This window comes from Trachypithecus francoisi, unplaced genomic scaffold, assembly GCF_009764315.1.
Source record: "Trachypithecus francoisi isolate TF-2019V2 unplaced genomic scaffold, Tfra_2.0 Lachesis_group15, whole genome shotgun sequence".
NCBI classification, from domain to species: Eukaryota; Metazoa; Chordata; class Mammalia; order Primates; family Cercopithecidae; genus Trachypithecus; species Trachypithecus francoisi.
The window spans coordinates 99040281-99055918 of NW_022681460.1; the positions used below are offsets into that span (position 1 = coordinate 99040281).

Sequence of the window (15638 nt, forward strand, 5' to 3'; positions counted from 1 at the left end):
GCCACTCTCCCCCATGCCATTGTTTTCAGAATGGCCTATTGAAAACAATGATCAAAGCTTGTTATCTTGACGCTCAAAACTGCTCGTGGCCCCTTGGCCCCAGTGGGAGAAAGCCCCTATGCCCTGGTGGGGTGTGAGGAGGTGCTATGGGGTGGGCCTCATCACCTCTTTCACTTGCCAGGACATTCTGCTCCGGCAGCACGCAGCTTTACATCCGTAGCCACCTCATGCTGCTTTGAGACTGCCTGATTTTGCTCATGCCGCGCTTCTCCCAAGTAGACCCTGCCTTCTCCTTCTAAGCTACTGTTCTGGGAGCACCTGTTGTGTCTAAAGCTGTTCTGCAGGTGACATGCAGGTGGATGTGGGATCTGACCCCAAAGCCCGAGTTCTTGGCACCACACAATCTTGCTTCAGATGATGGTAAAACCACACGAATTCAACCACAGGATGTCCCTGCCTGTACTTCTAGTGTAATGAGTAACTACAAGCAGGAAGAACTACACCAATGACCTGAAGCATCTTCCAATAAGCTTTCTCAACCAACAATATCATCTTCTAAAATTTTCAAAGATTAAGCAAAAAGGGATCCTGTGAAAGATCATGAGAGTCAGACATGAAAGATTTTTTAATTTCACGAGCTCATTTGAACTTGAAGCAAGGGACTTTTCATTAAGCATCTAACATGTCAGTACCTTCAGTTTGTAAGATTTAGAACTAATCTTTCTGGGCCGGGTGCGGTGGCTCACACCTGTAATCCCAGCACTTTGGGAGGCTGAAGCAGGTGGATAGCCTGAGGTTAGGAGTTTGAGACTAGCCTGGCCAACATATAGTGAAACCCCGTCTCTACTAAAAAATACAAAAATTAGCTGGGCGTGGTGGGGCACGCCTGCAGTCAAAGCTACTTGGGAAGCTGAGGCAGGAGAATTGCTTGAACCTGGGAGGCAGAGGTTGCAGTGAGTCAAGATGGCACCACCGCACTACAGCCTGGGCAACAGGGCAAGACTCTGTCTCTCAAAAAAAAAACAAAAGTACTAATCTTTCTTAAGTTCTTAAGCTCAGCAAAGACACACAGATCACAGGTCATTTTGTTTTACATTGGCTGCCAGCATAAACACTGGCACTTCCAAATCCACACAATAAGCTTACCCTGTTGCGATAATGTCAGCCAGCTGAGGTGTGTTCGGTGCAATTTTGATGGTGACCGTTTCAAAGTAGAGGTGCTCTTTCTGAGCGTGGATGGTGTATGTCCCTGTGGTTATGTTCTCAAGGCGGAATGAGCCATCAGCTTTTGTTTTAACTGTAAAACAAAAACACACAAACAGAAGATAAGCCAAAAACAACTGCGTATCCTTACATGTACACCAGAATACTTGAGACCAAAAGCTGCCATGTTTTCATATAGTCATCGGTTCCTTTCCATTTCTCTCTGTGGTCCAGAAAGAGCGCTGGCCAGCAGCCCAGGGCTGCTATGTCAGCCCACCTTTGATTTGGTTATTCAGGGTGACAACTGCTTCTGGAACACCATCTCCTTCGGGTCCGTTCAAGACCCTCCCAGTGACAGAGAATCCCATGACATGGAACACGGGCTAGAAAACAAAGAACAGGAAGAAGGTGCTGAAAGGTGCTCCCGTGCCAGAGCCACGAAGCCTCCTTCTGCTGTGCCGGCCATCGCCCACCATGTCTGTTCCTGCCGCCCAACTCCCAACCCTCAGGCCCCCAGTCCTGTGTGCCAGCCGGGCTCCCTCTCACTTTACCCACATCTGTCTTCTCTGTTCTGTTCCCAACACACTGCTGAGTGTCAAACAACAGAACAGAAAAGGTCTAGAGACTTACTTTCCTAGTTAAAAGGTCACTGACTCAGGCTTCTAAAAGCCCTCCACCCTTAACCCTGTGCCCTCTCCTCCCCTCCAGATGCCCCCATTTTGGTGAACCACATCTTCCTCCAGTCTCCCAGGCACACCCCAGCATCACTTTGGACGCCCCCTCCCTGCTCCTCCAGCATCCATTACTCCTGCGGATTCCACCTCTGCAAGGTCTGACATGGCCCCTCCTCTCTTTCCACCACAACCTGAACACAGGTCCTTATGAAATCCACCTAGGCCGGGCGCAGTGGTTCATGCCTGTAATCCCAGCACTTTGGGAGGCCAAGGCAGGCGGATCACTTGAGGTCAAGAGTTCAAGACCAGCCTGGCCAACATGGTGAAGCACTGTCTCCACTAAAAATAACAAAAATTAGCCAGGTGTGGTGGCAGGAGCCTGTAAGCCCAGCTCCTTGGGAGGCTGAGGCAGGAGAATCACTTGAACTCGGGAGGCGGAGGTTGCAGCGAGCTGAGATCGCTCCAGCCTGTGTGACACAGCAAGACTCTGTCTCAAAAAAAAAAAAGAAAAGAAAAAAAAGAAATCCACCTAGACCACCCTCCTCCACTCCCATCACTGACTCACACGTGGTCCCATGCTCCGTGTCTGTGTCTGTGCCCCACTCGCCTGTGAGCAGCACACCTGTGCTTTCTCTGCAGTTACTGAGTTCCAGCCCTGATCTGTGTATCCTCAAGGTCACCACTGCCAACCTAGTTTAGTATCTTCATCAAATTTACTAGTATCTGAAATGTCCTTGTTTGATTTCTTAATTGTCTCCCTCCCACTAGCATGTTACCTCATGGAGACAGGGACCTTTTCTGTCTTAGTCACCTGGTACACAGCAGGCACTCAATAACTGACTCATGAATGAGTGAATGTGTGCATGCATGTGTGCAACAGCATCTGAGATGAAGCTTTAAATAACGAAATGACTTCCTTTTTATGCCAGTAGCCCTTCTTTTTTATTTTTATTTTTAATTTATTGTTTCAGCCAATAGTTTCTTTTTTTTTTTTTTTTTTTTTTTTTTTTTTTTTGAGACGGAGTCTCGCGCTGTCGCCCAGGCTGGAGTGCTGTGGCCGGATCTCAGCTCACTGCAAGCTCCGCCTCCCGGGTTCACGCCATTCTCCTGCCTCAGCCTCCCGAGTAGCTTCTACAGCTCCGCCACCTCGCCCGCTAGTTTTTTGTAGTTTTTAGTAGAGACAGGGTTTCACCGTGTTAGTCAGGATGGTCTCGATCTCCTGACCTCGTGATCCGCCCGTCTCGGCCTCCCAAAGTGCTAGGATTACAGGCTTGAGCACCGCGCCCGGCCTTCAGCCAATAGTTTCTTAGTGATGGTCTCACATGACAGATATTCCTTCTTGATCTTTCCAAAAAGACATGTTTCATTCCATCTAATACCTATTTATTAATTCACATATGTACTCAACAAATATTTTTACTGGGCACCTACTATGTGCCAGGTGCTAAATCACATGTTAGGAAAACAGTAAAGGGTAAGACACTCACAGTTCTGGACCTCAGGGAACTTACAGGGCCCCATTCCCTGAAATTCATCATTTTCAAAATCTGTATTTGGCTGTCATCTGGGAATAGCTGCCTATGCTCACCAGCCCCCATCCTTCTCTGCAAGCCACATGAAGAAACTAAAGGCTTCATCTTCTCACCCTTCTCTTTCCCCTCCAGGGTACGGGAGAACGGTCAAATACTCCACTGAATCTTAAAAAGCAGAGTCTGCACCCCACTGTGCATGTGACCTAAAAGCCCGCTCCTGCCAGTTTCAGCTATTTTAACACAGTACTTTCAAATGTAATATAAAAAGAAAATGATTAAAATCTAATTTCTTCAATAATTCTAACACTGGGTGGTCCACTTAGGAGAGACTGTTATTTTCTTTTGGGATTTGCTCTAGCTAGCCAATTTTCTGCAATAACCATTTTCTACTTCTGTAATGAAAGGAGACATAAGTGAGATGAAAAATACATTTACCATCTATGTAAGGGTCTAGGCAGTTTATCAAGCCATGTATCACACTGCCCATTCCTACCACCACAGTCCAAGCTCTGCCAGTTCTCACCTGGTTTACGGCCATGGCATCCCAACTAGTCCCCCACTTCCACCCTGACACCCTGCAAACTCTCCTCAACACAGCCGCCAGAAGGAACCGCTCCTCTGCTAGGAACCTTTCAGTGGCACCAATTCTCACCCATAGTTATAGGCAAAGTGGCCCACCAGGCCCTGCACAATCTGCCCTGTCACCTCCCTGAACCTCGCTCCACCTCCTCCTTGCTTGCTCATTCCCTCCACTCCAGCCACCCTGGCCTCCTTGGGGTGCTCCAGACTCTTTGGCACACTCCTGCCTCAGGACCTTTGCACGTGCTGTTCCCTCAGTCTTACACACTCTTCCTGCAGGAGTGAAGTATGGTTCTCTAGTTCTTTCCCTTCAGGTTGTTGCTCAAATGTCACCTTCACAGGGAGGACTTCTCAAAAACACCCTATGTACAACTGCAACCCCTGTCTCCACCCTCATACTGCACGACCTCCTTTCTTCCTTTATTTTTCTAGAGAACACTTACCACCTTCTACTGTACTTTCTAACTTATTCATCTATACATGCATGGACCCTTCCTGTCATTAGAACATGAAGTCTAGCCAGGTGCGGCGGCTCACACCTATAATCTCAACACTTTGGGAAGCCAAGGCATGCAGATCACTTGAACCCAGGAGTTAGAGAACAGCCTTGGCAACATGGTGAAACCCCATCTCTACGAAAAATACAAAAATTAGCTGGGCATGGTGGTATGCGCCTGTGGTCCCAGCTACTCAAGAGGCTGAGGTGGGAGGATCACTTGAGCCCTGGAGGCAATGGTTGCAGTGAGCTGAGATCATACCACTGCACTCCAGCCTGAGCCACACAGTGAAACCCTGTCTTAAAAAAAAAAAAAATGAGGTCCACGGTCCACAGGGACAAGAATTTTTGCCTCTTTTGGTCACGGCTGTATCCCCAGTCCTGGAATGGTGCCTGAAATATATGTCACCAGCACCCAATAAATATATTTCACTGAATGAGGAGATTTAACTAGGAATCCAGCTCTCTACAATAAGGACATCATGTGCAAGAATATAATACCAGATTGCACTTTTTCCAACAGCCCTTCCAGAAAAAATAATCGATTTTTTTTTAAACATGTTTGCAACACCTGTGCCTAGGGATGGGAACTCAAACACCTGTCCCTCTAGAAGACAGGAAAGCCTTACCTCGATTTTCAGGCTGTCATGCTCCACTGTGAAGTCAAGTCTGGAAGGCGCCACATCAAAGGTAATCCTCTCCCCTCGATAGAATGGAATCTGGAAGGAAGGGTCTGTTAATCACTAAGAACCACGAACATGATCAATCAGCAATATTAATACTCGATCTAGCAGCCCACAAATGACAAGGGGTTCAAGACAAGCCAAGAGAAATGCTCATCATAACTATTGCAGATTTAAAAAGAGGAAGCCTTGCCCTTTTTGTAGCTATTACTAAGGGGTGAGTGTCTCATCTGAAGTTACTTCTTAACAGCGTTTACAGAGAACTGCAGGCCAACCATCTTTTCTTTTAACACCCAAATAGCATTGGCTTTTACTGTGTCATGAGAGTCCCAGACATAAACAGAACAGAAATCTGCTTCACTCACCACTGTGTAGCCCCCACTTGGCAAGGAGTAGAAGGAGAACGAGCCATCTTCTCTGGAGACCGTGTAGCACAAATACACCAGACTCTCGTCTTGGTGCTGGAACCCAGGCACTGGTGAGACATTGCAGCCCAGGACATCCTACGCCAGAGGGAAAAAAAGACAAGACTTCCTTTTCCATTTACATGTTCTGAATACCATCAATTAGCCATATCATAGCAAAATTTCTGTAAGTTTCACGTCAATATATTTCTGAAATCTAAGACACATTAATACAGATAAAAGGAACAAAAATCTTGACATTCAAGTTGTAAAGTTAAAAACTGCCACAGTCTTCTCAGGAAAAATGACATGACTGTCCTTCCTTATAATGGGTCATCATTCTCCAAATAAGGAAACGGAGGCTCAGGAAGGTAATGTGACTGGCCCAGGGTCACACAGCTAGGAAGAGGCATTTGTTTAAACCTGAGATTTGTTTAAACCCAGGTCTGATTTCAAAGCCTGTGTACCTTCCATCACATACCACTGCCTCTCAGTGTAGATGTGCAATGTCTTATGAGTCAACAGAGACACATGATATTCTTGAATTTTTTTTTTTTTTTTTTAGGCAGTCTCACTCTGTCACCCAGGCCGGAGTGCAGTGGTGCGATCTCAGCTCACTATAACCTCCACCTCCCAGGATCAAGCAATTCTCCTGCCTCAGCCTCCCGCACAGCTGGGACTACAGGCATGTGCCAACACGCCGGCTAATTTTTTTTGTATTTTTAGTAGAGACAGGGTTTCATAATGTTGGCCAGGCTGGTCTAAAACTCCTGACCTCAAGTGATTCACCCACCTTGGCCTCCCAAAGTACTGGGATTACAGGCCTGAGCCATCACACCCGGCCTGAGACACATGATATTCTTAAGTGTTAAAATGATAAATCAACCCAGACCTGCATTTATTAAAACAGTATGTTCTGGTCTATAATCCCCCACCCTCCTACCCTTCACACCATCTCCTTTGTTCTTTTCTTTGCTTACCTCTTTAGTTACTAAAGAAGAAAAGAGAAGAAACTTCACCCCTTTCATGGGCTCCCCATCACTTCGGACAGAGCCAGACACATTGTAGCCAGCAACTATGAGGGGACTGGCCGCATTGGCATTGGAGTTGGTTACACGCACTGTGGTGCTTGCCTATAACAGAAAAAGATTTTAACTGGTGAAAAAATAAACACTTGCAAAGTGTCTAACAACATGAGGACATGCTGAAGCTAAAATATTAACTGGGAAACGTAATCCATAAAATTGCTTATTAGTATGATCACTTTTTTTTTTTGAGATGGAGTCTCTGTCGCACAGGCTTGAGTGCAATGGGGCAACCTCGGGTCACTGCAACCTCTGCCTCCTGGGTTCAAGCGATTCTCCCGCCTCAGCCTCCCAAATAGCAGGGATGACAAGCGCCCGCCACCATGCCTGGCTAATTTTTGTATTTTTAGTAGAGACGGGGTTTCACCATGTTGGCCAGGCTGGTCTCGAACTCCTGACCTCAGGTGATCCACCCGCCTCAGCCTCCCAAAGTGCTGGGATTGCAGGCGTGAGCCACCGCACCTGGCCCATTACTATTTTTCAATGCCCAAAATGAAGTCAAAGGAAATGTGGCAAAATGTAAATGACAATGATTTTATCTATACGGTGCTATTTTACTTATATACTTTTCCACCTTCCAAAAATTTCTAACTTTGTTTCCACCGCTTTATATTCCTCTATATGTTCCAATTTTTTTTAATGAGCATATTTTGTTTTTCGATGTTTAATGATACACAGTGTTAATTGAAGATTAGCCTAAAGCTGCCTTCTTACATATTTTAAGTTTGGCCTAAAGGTTTCTCTGTACATAGTGCCAAGTCTCAGCCAATTGCAGCAGCCATCCTTCAACTACTCACAGGCGGCCAGCTGTTCAAACCATGTGCAAATAAGACAAACGTCCAGCTGTAACCAATCCAACTGTTTCAGTCCCTCACTTCCGCTTTCTGTCCATCACTTTCTTTTTCTGTCCATAATCCCTTTGCAATCACACAGCAGTGCCACAGTTGCCGTAAACCTATTCTGGCTCAGGAGGCTGCCCAATTGACAAACTGTTCTGTGCTCAATTAAACTGTTTAATTTGTCCTAAGTTGTTCTTTTCATAATACATGTATATTTTTAAACATTTTTGTTAAGGTACAATTTACACAAAGAAAAGTGCGCATATTCTAAGCACACGGCACAGGGCTTGTCACAAGCTGGGCACTGGTTACCCAGCAGAATAGCACCAGCAAGCCAGAAGTGCCCCTCACACTTGCTTCCGGTCACTAACCCCCGGAGAAGGATAAACATTATCCCGACTTCTACCAACATGCTTTACTTTAAAATCCCAATCTCATATTAATAGACTCAGATTCTTCTATGCAGACAATTAACATACAATGTAAACCTTAAAATCTCTTCTATTTATAAATGTGCAAGCCCTTTCATTTCGAATTTTTTTTTTTTTTTTTTTTTTTGAGACAGAGTCCCACTCTGTCACCCAAGCTGAAGTGCAGTGGTGCAATCTTGGCTCACTGCTACCTCCACCAGGTCCCAGGTTCAAGGGATTCTCCCGCCTCAGCCACCCGAGTAGCTGGGATTACAGGCACATGCCACCATTCCCGGCTAATTTTTTTGTATTTTTAGTAGAGATGCGGTTTCACCATGTTGGCCAAGCTGGTCTCAAACTCCCGACCTCAAGTGATCTGCCCACCTCAGCCTCCCAAAGTGCTGGAATTAAAGGCATGAGTAACTGCACCCAGCCTTGAATAAAATATTTTTAAATGTTGCTGCAGAAGAGAAAAACCCCCAAAACCAAAAGTCATAAACAGTAAGAAGAGACATCTAGGTGTGAAACTATCATCAATTATAAATGCATAAAACCTACAGAGTAAAAAAATAATAAAACCTATAGGGTAGAAGCTGAAATACTGATTCCAATGCTTCTTTAGCAAAAATGAGATACAGCTTCTGTACTAACACAGAAGCTAACACGTCAAGATGTCCCTTAATCTTACTTTAATTTGGTCTTTCACAGCTATTACAGAACCTCACCTCGTAGGTGGAGTTCCTTTTTTGATCTTGGACTATAAACTATTTCAGTCAATAAAACAAGATATGCTAAAGAACACTTACATACCTTCTAACCAACTAATAAAAAAAAAAAAAAAAATTCAAGATGATGGCATACCCCCAAGACCCCCTCCTCCCTCTTTCTCTAGAAGTCAGTATCATTTTGAACAGTGTCTGCTATTCCCATGTATGTCTTCATAATTTTTCTACATAAGACTGTATCCTCCCTATCCCTACTAAAAACAAAAAATTAACCGGACATGGTGGCAGGTACCTGTAATCCCAGCTACTCAGAAGGCTGAGGCAGGAGAATCGCTTGAACCTGGGAGGCAGAGGTTGCAATGAGCCGAGATCGCACCACTGCACTCCAGCCTGGGCAACAAGAGCAAGACTCCATACATCTCAAAAAAAAAAAAAAAAAAAAAGACTGTCTCCTTAGCTAGGTAAAGCGGCACACGCCTGCAGTTCCAGATCCTTGGGAGGCCAAGGTGGAAGGATCGCTGAAGGCCAAGAACCAGAGGCTGTAATGAGCCACAAATATGTCACTGTACTCTAGACTGGGCAACAGAGCAAGATCCTGTTGCATAAAAAATAAAAAAGACTGTATCTGGCCAAACACACTGGTTTACACCTGTAATCCTACCATTTTGAGAGCCTGAGGCTAGTGGATCATTTGAGGCCAGGAGTTTGAGACCAGCCTGGCCAACATGGCAAAATCCCACCTATACTAAAAATACAAAAATTAGCTGGGCGTGGTGGTGCATCCCTGTAATTCAGCTGCTCAGGAGACTGAAGCAGGAGACTCGTTTGGACACAGGAAGCCGAGGATGCAATGAGCCAAGATCATACCACTGCACTCCAGCCTAGGCAACAGAGTGAGACTCCATCTTATAAAAAGAAAAAAAAAAAAAAAAAAAGACTGTATCCGTAAATGATGTTATCACAAGTATTTAAAATCATATTTCCTTCAACTCTGTTTTTAAATGTAGTTACATTGATATATGTAGCTCTGGTTCATTCATTACTGCTGACATACAGCAGCCTACTGTATGATGGAACCCCAATCCATTCTTCTCTTAAAAGGTATTTAGGTTGTTTATAATATTTTGCTATTACAAACAAAGCTGCAATAAACATTCTTATACATTCTCCTTGGGCACATGTACCACAGTTTCTAGAATGTTTAGTATATTTACAGATTTCTGTTTCAAGCTGAAAAAAGAACAAATAAATCTCATCAGGGCCTTCTGTTGTTGATTTAGTTTAAAATAGCTATAGTTAATAAAACAGATCTATTTCACAGCAGGAAGACAACACTGTCACCTAAAACTGAAACCAACACAAGCAACATCTGCTACAGTGAGGAGTTACACCTTATAAATAACCACCAAACTAATCAACGGCACCACTGGTTCTTCATCTAGCCCTGGAAAAACCATAAATTCTTTTCATATCCTAAATTGAAAAGCCCTGCATTTGTTCCAAGACCAGCATATTATTGGCATGGCTACAGACGTAGCTGTCACACTCACCTCTTTCAACGCCCAGGTTGGATGAGTCGCGAGGATTTCATAATCTCCAGGCAGAACTTTAAAAAATGCAAACCTAAGAAATACAAAATAACCATTTAGCTTTCTCCAAACCACCCAAGTATTTCTAATTTTAGGACTAATGTAATGTAATTTTATGACAAGAAAATAATGTTGGAATTATTGCAAGCTTGCCATTAGCTTGTTAAATGAGCATGAATGAAATTCAATCCTTCACTGTGCAAATCTGCATCAAAGAGCACTTAGTGAGCACTTACTGTGTGCCAAGAGGGGTGCTCCATGTGCTGATAGGAAGGAGGAGGGCTTACATCTCCCTTAATCTCAAGGATTTCTGGCATAAAACCAGTCCTTGTAGCACAGCAGCGATCAGTCACAGAACATTCGACTGGGTTTGACAGAGGTGACAGGCATGAACTGACAAGGAGAACGGGACAGAAGTGTCCAAGGGAACATGTGGGAAGGGAGAAGTAGGATGAAAAGAACACAACAGATGCACAGGCTGAGGGGGACGCTGACACAAGATGATGCCAACGACACAGGGCAAGGTAAACCATGACAAACGTTGAATCCCACAGAAAAAGCCTTTAGAGAAACAGATAAGCTATTCTGGGTTTCTGCACAAAGCAACTGAGATAAGAAACCAGCAGCTGATGAAAATTACTCTCCTAGCCATAGACAGACTAACACCAGAGTGAGCAGAGCTAAGGCTGGAAATGCTGCTGCCAGTATGCTAACATGTTTATCCCCTCACATTTGTAAGGCAACTGACAAATTAGAAGGCTAATTTCAGTGAAATGAACTAGAAAATGCATTTGATTTCTTCTTCTGTGGTATTTTATTATATCAAATCTTGCCTGTAATAACTGGAAAGGGCTTGGAAATCATGTTACTATAAAGTATTGTAGACTGAGCTTCTATTTCATTTTCATATCAGCCCAGTGCTACAAGTTTCACTGTTTCAGTCAGTGCAGTTGAAAGGTATTCAGAAGGCTCAAGACGCTATGTTTTTCTAGTAAGGTCAACACCAAACTACTAGCCCAGAAAAAAAAAATTACAGCTCCATATTCCTGCTACACACCAGGGCTGGAGAGGCACCAGTCAAGCAGAAGTAAATGTTATTTCAAAAATGAAAAGTAGTTTCAACAATAGTAACTTTAAAATTGAATAACCTACTGACAGACTCATTAACCTCTATTTTGCCATGTAGTCAGTTTGTATATTAACGGAGTTAGTAATGATTTGAACGCTTTCAGAATTATCAGTATGAACTATTCTGGCATTATTCTTGGCATGTCTGTTAACATTTACAACTCAACTATATACATCCATTAAATAAATGCTTTAAATCTGATTCAGCAAGATCCGTTAAGCATCAGTTCCGACTACAAAACAGTTTTGATATAATAATGATAATGATTTTTCTAATCATAACTAAGCTAACCTATTTGATCTAATATGCCAGGCAGCTTGAAGTAATAATATTAATTTCATCTTTCCAGTAACCTTAGGAGGTAGGTTCCACAATTATCTTCATTTACAAAAGAGGAAACTGAGGCACAGAAGGGTTAAGCATCTTGCCCCAGGTCAACCAGCCAGCAAATGGGGGAGCTGGGATTTAAGCCCAGGCTAGCAGGCTCCAGAGCCAGGCTGAGCTCCTAAATGGAGACCCACTAAGCCCCAGGCCTTGAAGCAGGTGCTTTATGGGTATTAACTCTTTTTTTGTTTGTCTGAGACAGGGTCTTGCTCTGTTGACGAAGCTGGAGCACAGCGGCACATGATCACGACTCACTGTAGCCTCAACCTTCCAGGCTCAAGCAATCCTCCTGCCTCAGCCTCCTGAGTAGCTGGGACCACAGGAGCATGCCACCACACCCAACTAATTTTTTTCCCCCATGGGACTCTGCTTGATATAATTTTTTAAATTATTTGTAGAGATCGAGTCTCCTTATGTTGTCCAGGCTGGCCTCAAACTCCTGAACTCAAGTGATCCTCCCACTCTGGCCTCCCAAAGTGCTGGGATTACAGGTGCAAGCCAATGTGCCTGGCCGGTATTAACTCATATTTAATCATCCCATCAATGCTAGGCCAGATGGGTCAAATGGCTTCCATTTCACACTTGGGGAATGCAGCACTCTGAGGGGCATGAACTCACCCAAAGTTAAGAGGATCTGAACCCAGGACTCCCTGAATCCAAACTCCCAAACCCAGCTCCATGACCCCTGTCACAGCCTGGCTCTAAGGCAAGACTGGGAGACAGGACACTACTCACTTTCCGCCGGGCTGTGTAACTGTGGACTGGATCTTTGCTTCGGTCCCAGTGTTTCTCAGAGACACCTGAACTCCCGCAGGACCCAGGGGCTGCCCTTTGCTGAGGACCTGCCATGGAGAAGAAGGTTAGGGCCCACCCAGCAAAGTATCCTCCTCTCAAAGCACTGGCAGTCCTGCTTACAACTCCCAGGTGGAGCCAGAAACCTTCTCATTGAATCCCATTGAAAAGATGATATAAATCATGGATATGTTTCCTGGGGATGAATAGAAGAGGGAACAAACAGTAACAGTAAAATAAGACTCTCTGTTTCAATGAATCTAAGACATCATCAGTTATAGATATACCATTATTGGCCTGGCCGGGTGTGGTGGCACATGCCTGTAATCCCAGCACTTTGGGAGGCTGAGGCGGGCAGATCACCTGAGGTCAGGAGTTTGACACCAGCCTGGCCAACATGGTGAAACCCTGTCTCAACTAAAAATATAAGAATTATCTGGGCGTCATGGCACATGCTTGTAATCCCAGCTACACGTGAGGCTGGGCAGGAGAATCCCTTGAACCCAGGAGGTGGAGGTTGCAGTAAGCTGAGATCACAACACTGCACTCCAGCCTGGAGACAGAGGGAGACTCCATCTTAAAAAAAATAAATAAGTAAATATACATAAAAATAAAAATATAAAAATTAGCTGGGTCTGGTGGCACATGCCTATAATCCCAGCTACTGGGAAGGCTGAGGCAGAACTGGTCGAACCCAGAAGGTAGAGGTTGTGGTGAGAGAGACTGCACTACGACTGCATTCCAGCTTAGGCCACAGAGTGAGACTCTGTCTCAAAAAAAAAAAAAAAGATTCACCATTATTGTGCAAACCATTGAGAAAGAAAAAACTACCCAAGATCCCCATCTCAACAAGAAGCCCACATACAGCTGGGATGGAAGGGCCTCCCCTTCACCGCAAAGGCAGAGGAGAAACAAGCCCAGCATGAAGAAAAGGACGGGAAGGAAGGAAGCACATCCCAACCTCAGGCACAGGGCGGGTGAAAGCAAAACGACTCTCCCCCGACAATCTGACCCGCGGGAGCTGGGACACACACCCGTTAGCACTCTAAATTCATACCACCACGGCGGTCCAAAAAACTCTCAGAATTTAAATGATGGGAATCCTCCCAGGTGAGTGGCAGAAGCAGATGCACGCTGTCTCTGGAAGAAGCTGACTTCAGTTCACCCACAGGGACAGCAAGATGCCACAAGGCTTAGGGAGTGCATCCTTCCAACTTCCCTGTAAAAGGCCATCCCGGGCATAAACACGAACAGCGGCTGGGTGCACAGCACACACCTGTAATCCCAGCACTTTGGGAGGTGGAGGCGGGTGGATCACCTGAGGTCAGGAGTTTGAGACCAGCCTGGCCAACACAGCGAAAGCCAGTCTCTACTGAAAATACAAAAATTAGCTGAGCGTGGTGGCGCATGCCTGTAATCCTAGCTACTCGGGAGGGTGAGGCAGGAGAATTATTTGACCCTGGGAGGTGGAGGCTGTAGTGAGTCAAGATTGCACCACTGCACACCAGCCGGGGCAATAGATCTAGACCCTGTCTTAAAATAATAGACAAATAAATAAATAAATAAATACACCAACAGCCTATGCTCTGGAAGCAGAGGGGATGACCAGCAACCTCAATCTCACTCCTAAGTACTCCTGCTGCGTTCTACACAGAATGAAGCACAGAGTTCACAGGCTCTCTTGCCGCTTTTCCATGGGTCCCCTGAGGGATCAAAGTCCCCGGGTTAAAATATCCTGCATCTTTGAAAGAAAGGATTTAGCATACATTATAGAGTGAACAGGAAAAATAATCAAGTTCCAAAGACAAACCTTGCCATTCACAGAGAACCCAGTGAAGACAAAGTTGATGTCCCCGCCCTTTGTGCAGATGTCACTGACTCCATCCACATGGAGCTCCACGGTCGTCGGCTCTGAGGGATGAAGCGGGGGAGGAAACAGGGGCACAAGACACAGAGGCAAGCTTAGTTGTGGGGTACAGTGAACCTAAGTAGAACGTATTTTTATTGTGAAGTTTTCATTTTACTTTTGAACACTTAATCCACTCGTGTGTTTCCAAATCCAAAGGTACAAAAAGGTATTCAGGGAAAAGTCGCTCTCTCACCTCATCCCCCTAGCCTCCTGCTTTCCTGCCCCAGAAGGAACTCATGTTTAGAGTATGAAATAATTTTGCAACAGCCTTTCAGCCAAGTTGTATCTCAGAGTTCCAGTGAAAATTCAGTGAGCACCAAATAATTTTATTTATTGAATACTCATCACCAACCAGGCACTGAGCTGAGTGCCTTTAATCCTCACAATTATCTTAAGAGGCAGGCAGTAATAGCTGCAATTTAGTGAGGGGTAAATTAAGGCACAGGAAGGTTAAAGGAGCTCCCAAGATCATAGAGCTTCTGAGTGACAGAGCCCCAATTCAACCCTAAAAGTCTGGCTGTGGATTTGTTCCCTTACCAAGTGCATGAGCTCAGCCATGTTAAACCAGGACCACAAACTCCAAGGCCACAGGGGCCTCACAGGTTCAAAGTGAGCAGAGCATCCTCGGGGGGACTATGGCACATTGAAAGGGGACAACCGCCACTCAAGTCTGCCAACCACTGCCACGCTTTGCCAGACCTCCCAACTTCTCCGAAAAACTGGAAATCTGGATTTGATATACTATCTCTTGATTTTTCAATATCAGCAATTAACTCCATTTTTTTTTAACTGAAGAGTTCATCATAATAAGGGTTAAGGTTGAGTTTTTGAAAGGTTAGGAAGAATGTGGAGTAATGAGTACAGAAAAAAATGAAAAACCATGAGATGAGATTTTCAGGTAAGATGAATTGCACACATGCTTGCACATGCATGTGCACACACACACAAAGACTCCAATAAAAAATGGGCAAAAGACTTGAACAGGAACCTTACAAAAATAGCTAGCCCATGGCAAATAAACATAAACATACGAAAGCGTGCAACCTCATTGGCCATCAGAGGAATGTAAATCAAGGCTACAGTGAGATAATACCACACTCCCACCAGAAGGGCTAAAATTATAAAAGCTGACGATATCAAGTGTAGGCTAGGATGCAGAGCAATGGAAACCCTTGTACACTGCTGGGAAAGCACAAACTGGCGCA

At 44.8% G+C, this 15638-nt stretch overlaps 1 protein-coding gene across 3 annotated transcripts in view; it reads right to left on the bottom strand.

The window, feature by feature from the left end:
* The window catches only part of LOC117097610 (nodal modulator 1), a 64260-nt gene that overhangs the window by 39120 nt on the left and 9502 nt on the right, over positions 1 to 15638 (bottom strand). For all 3 annotated transcript variants that reach the window (XM_033235628.1, XM_033235627.1, XM_033235626.1), the window contains exons 4-11: positions 14335 to 14435; positions 12468 to 12574; positions 10181 to 10253; positions 6552 to 6704; positions 5533 to 5670; positions 5114 to 5203; positions 1481 to 1586; positions 1147 to 1297 (exon numbers count right to left, since the gene is read on the bottom strand). In XM_033235628.1, coding sequence (XP_033091519.1) covers positions 1147 to 1297; positions 1481 to 1586; positions 5114 to 5203; positions 5533 to 5670; positions 6552 to 6704; positions 10181 to 10253; positions 12468 to 12574; positions 14335 to 14435 — 919 coding nt within the window. The remainder of the gene's footprint in view (positions 1 to 1146; positions 1298 to 1480; positions 1587 to 5113; positions 5204 to 5532; positions 5671 to 6551; positions 6705 to 10180; positions 10254 to 12467; positions 12575 to 14334; positions 14436 to 15638) is intronic.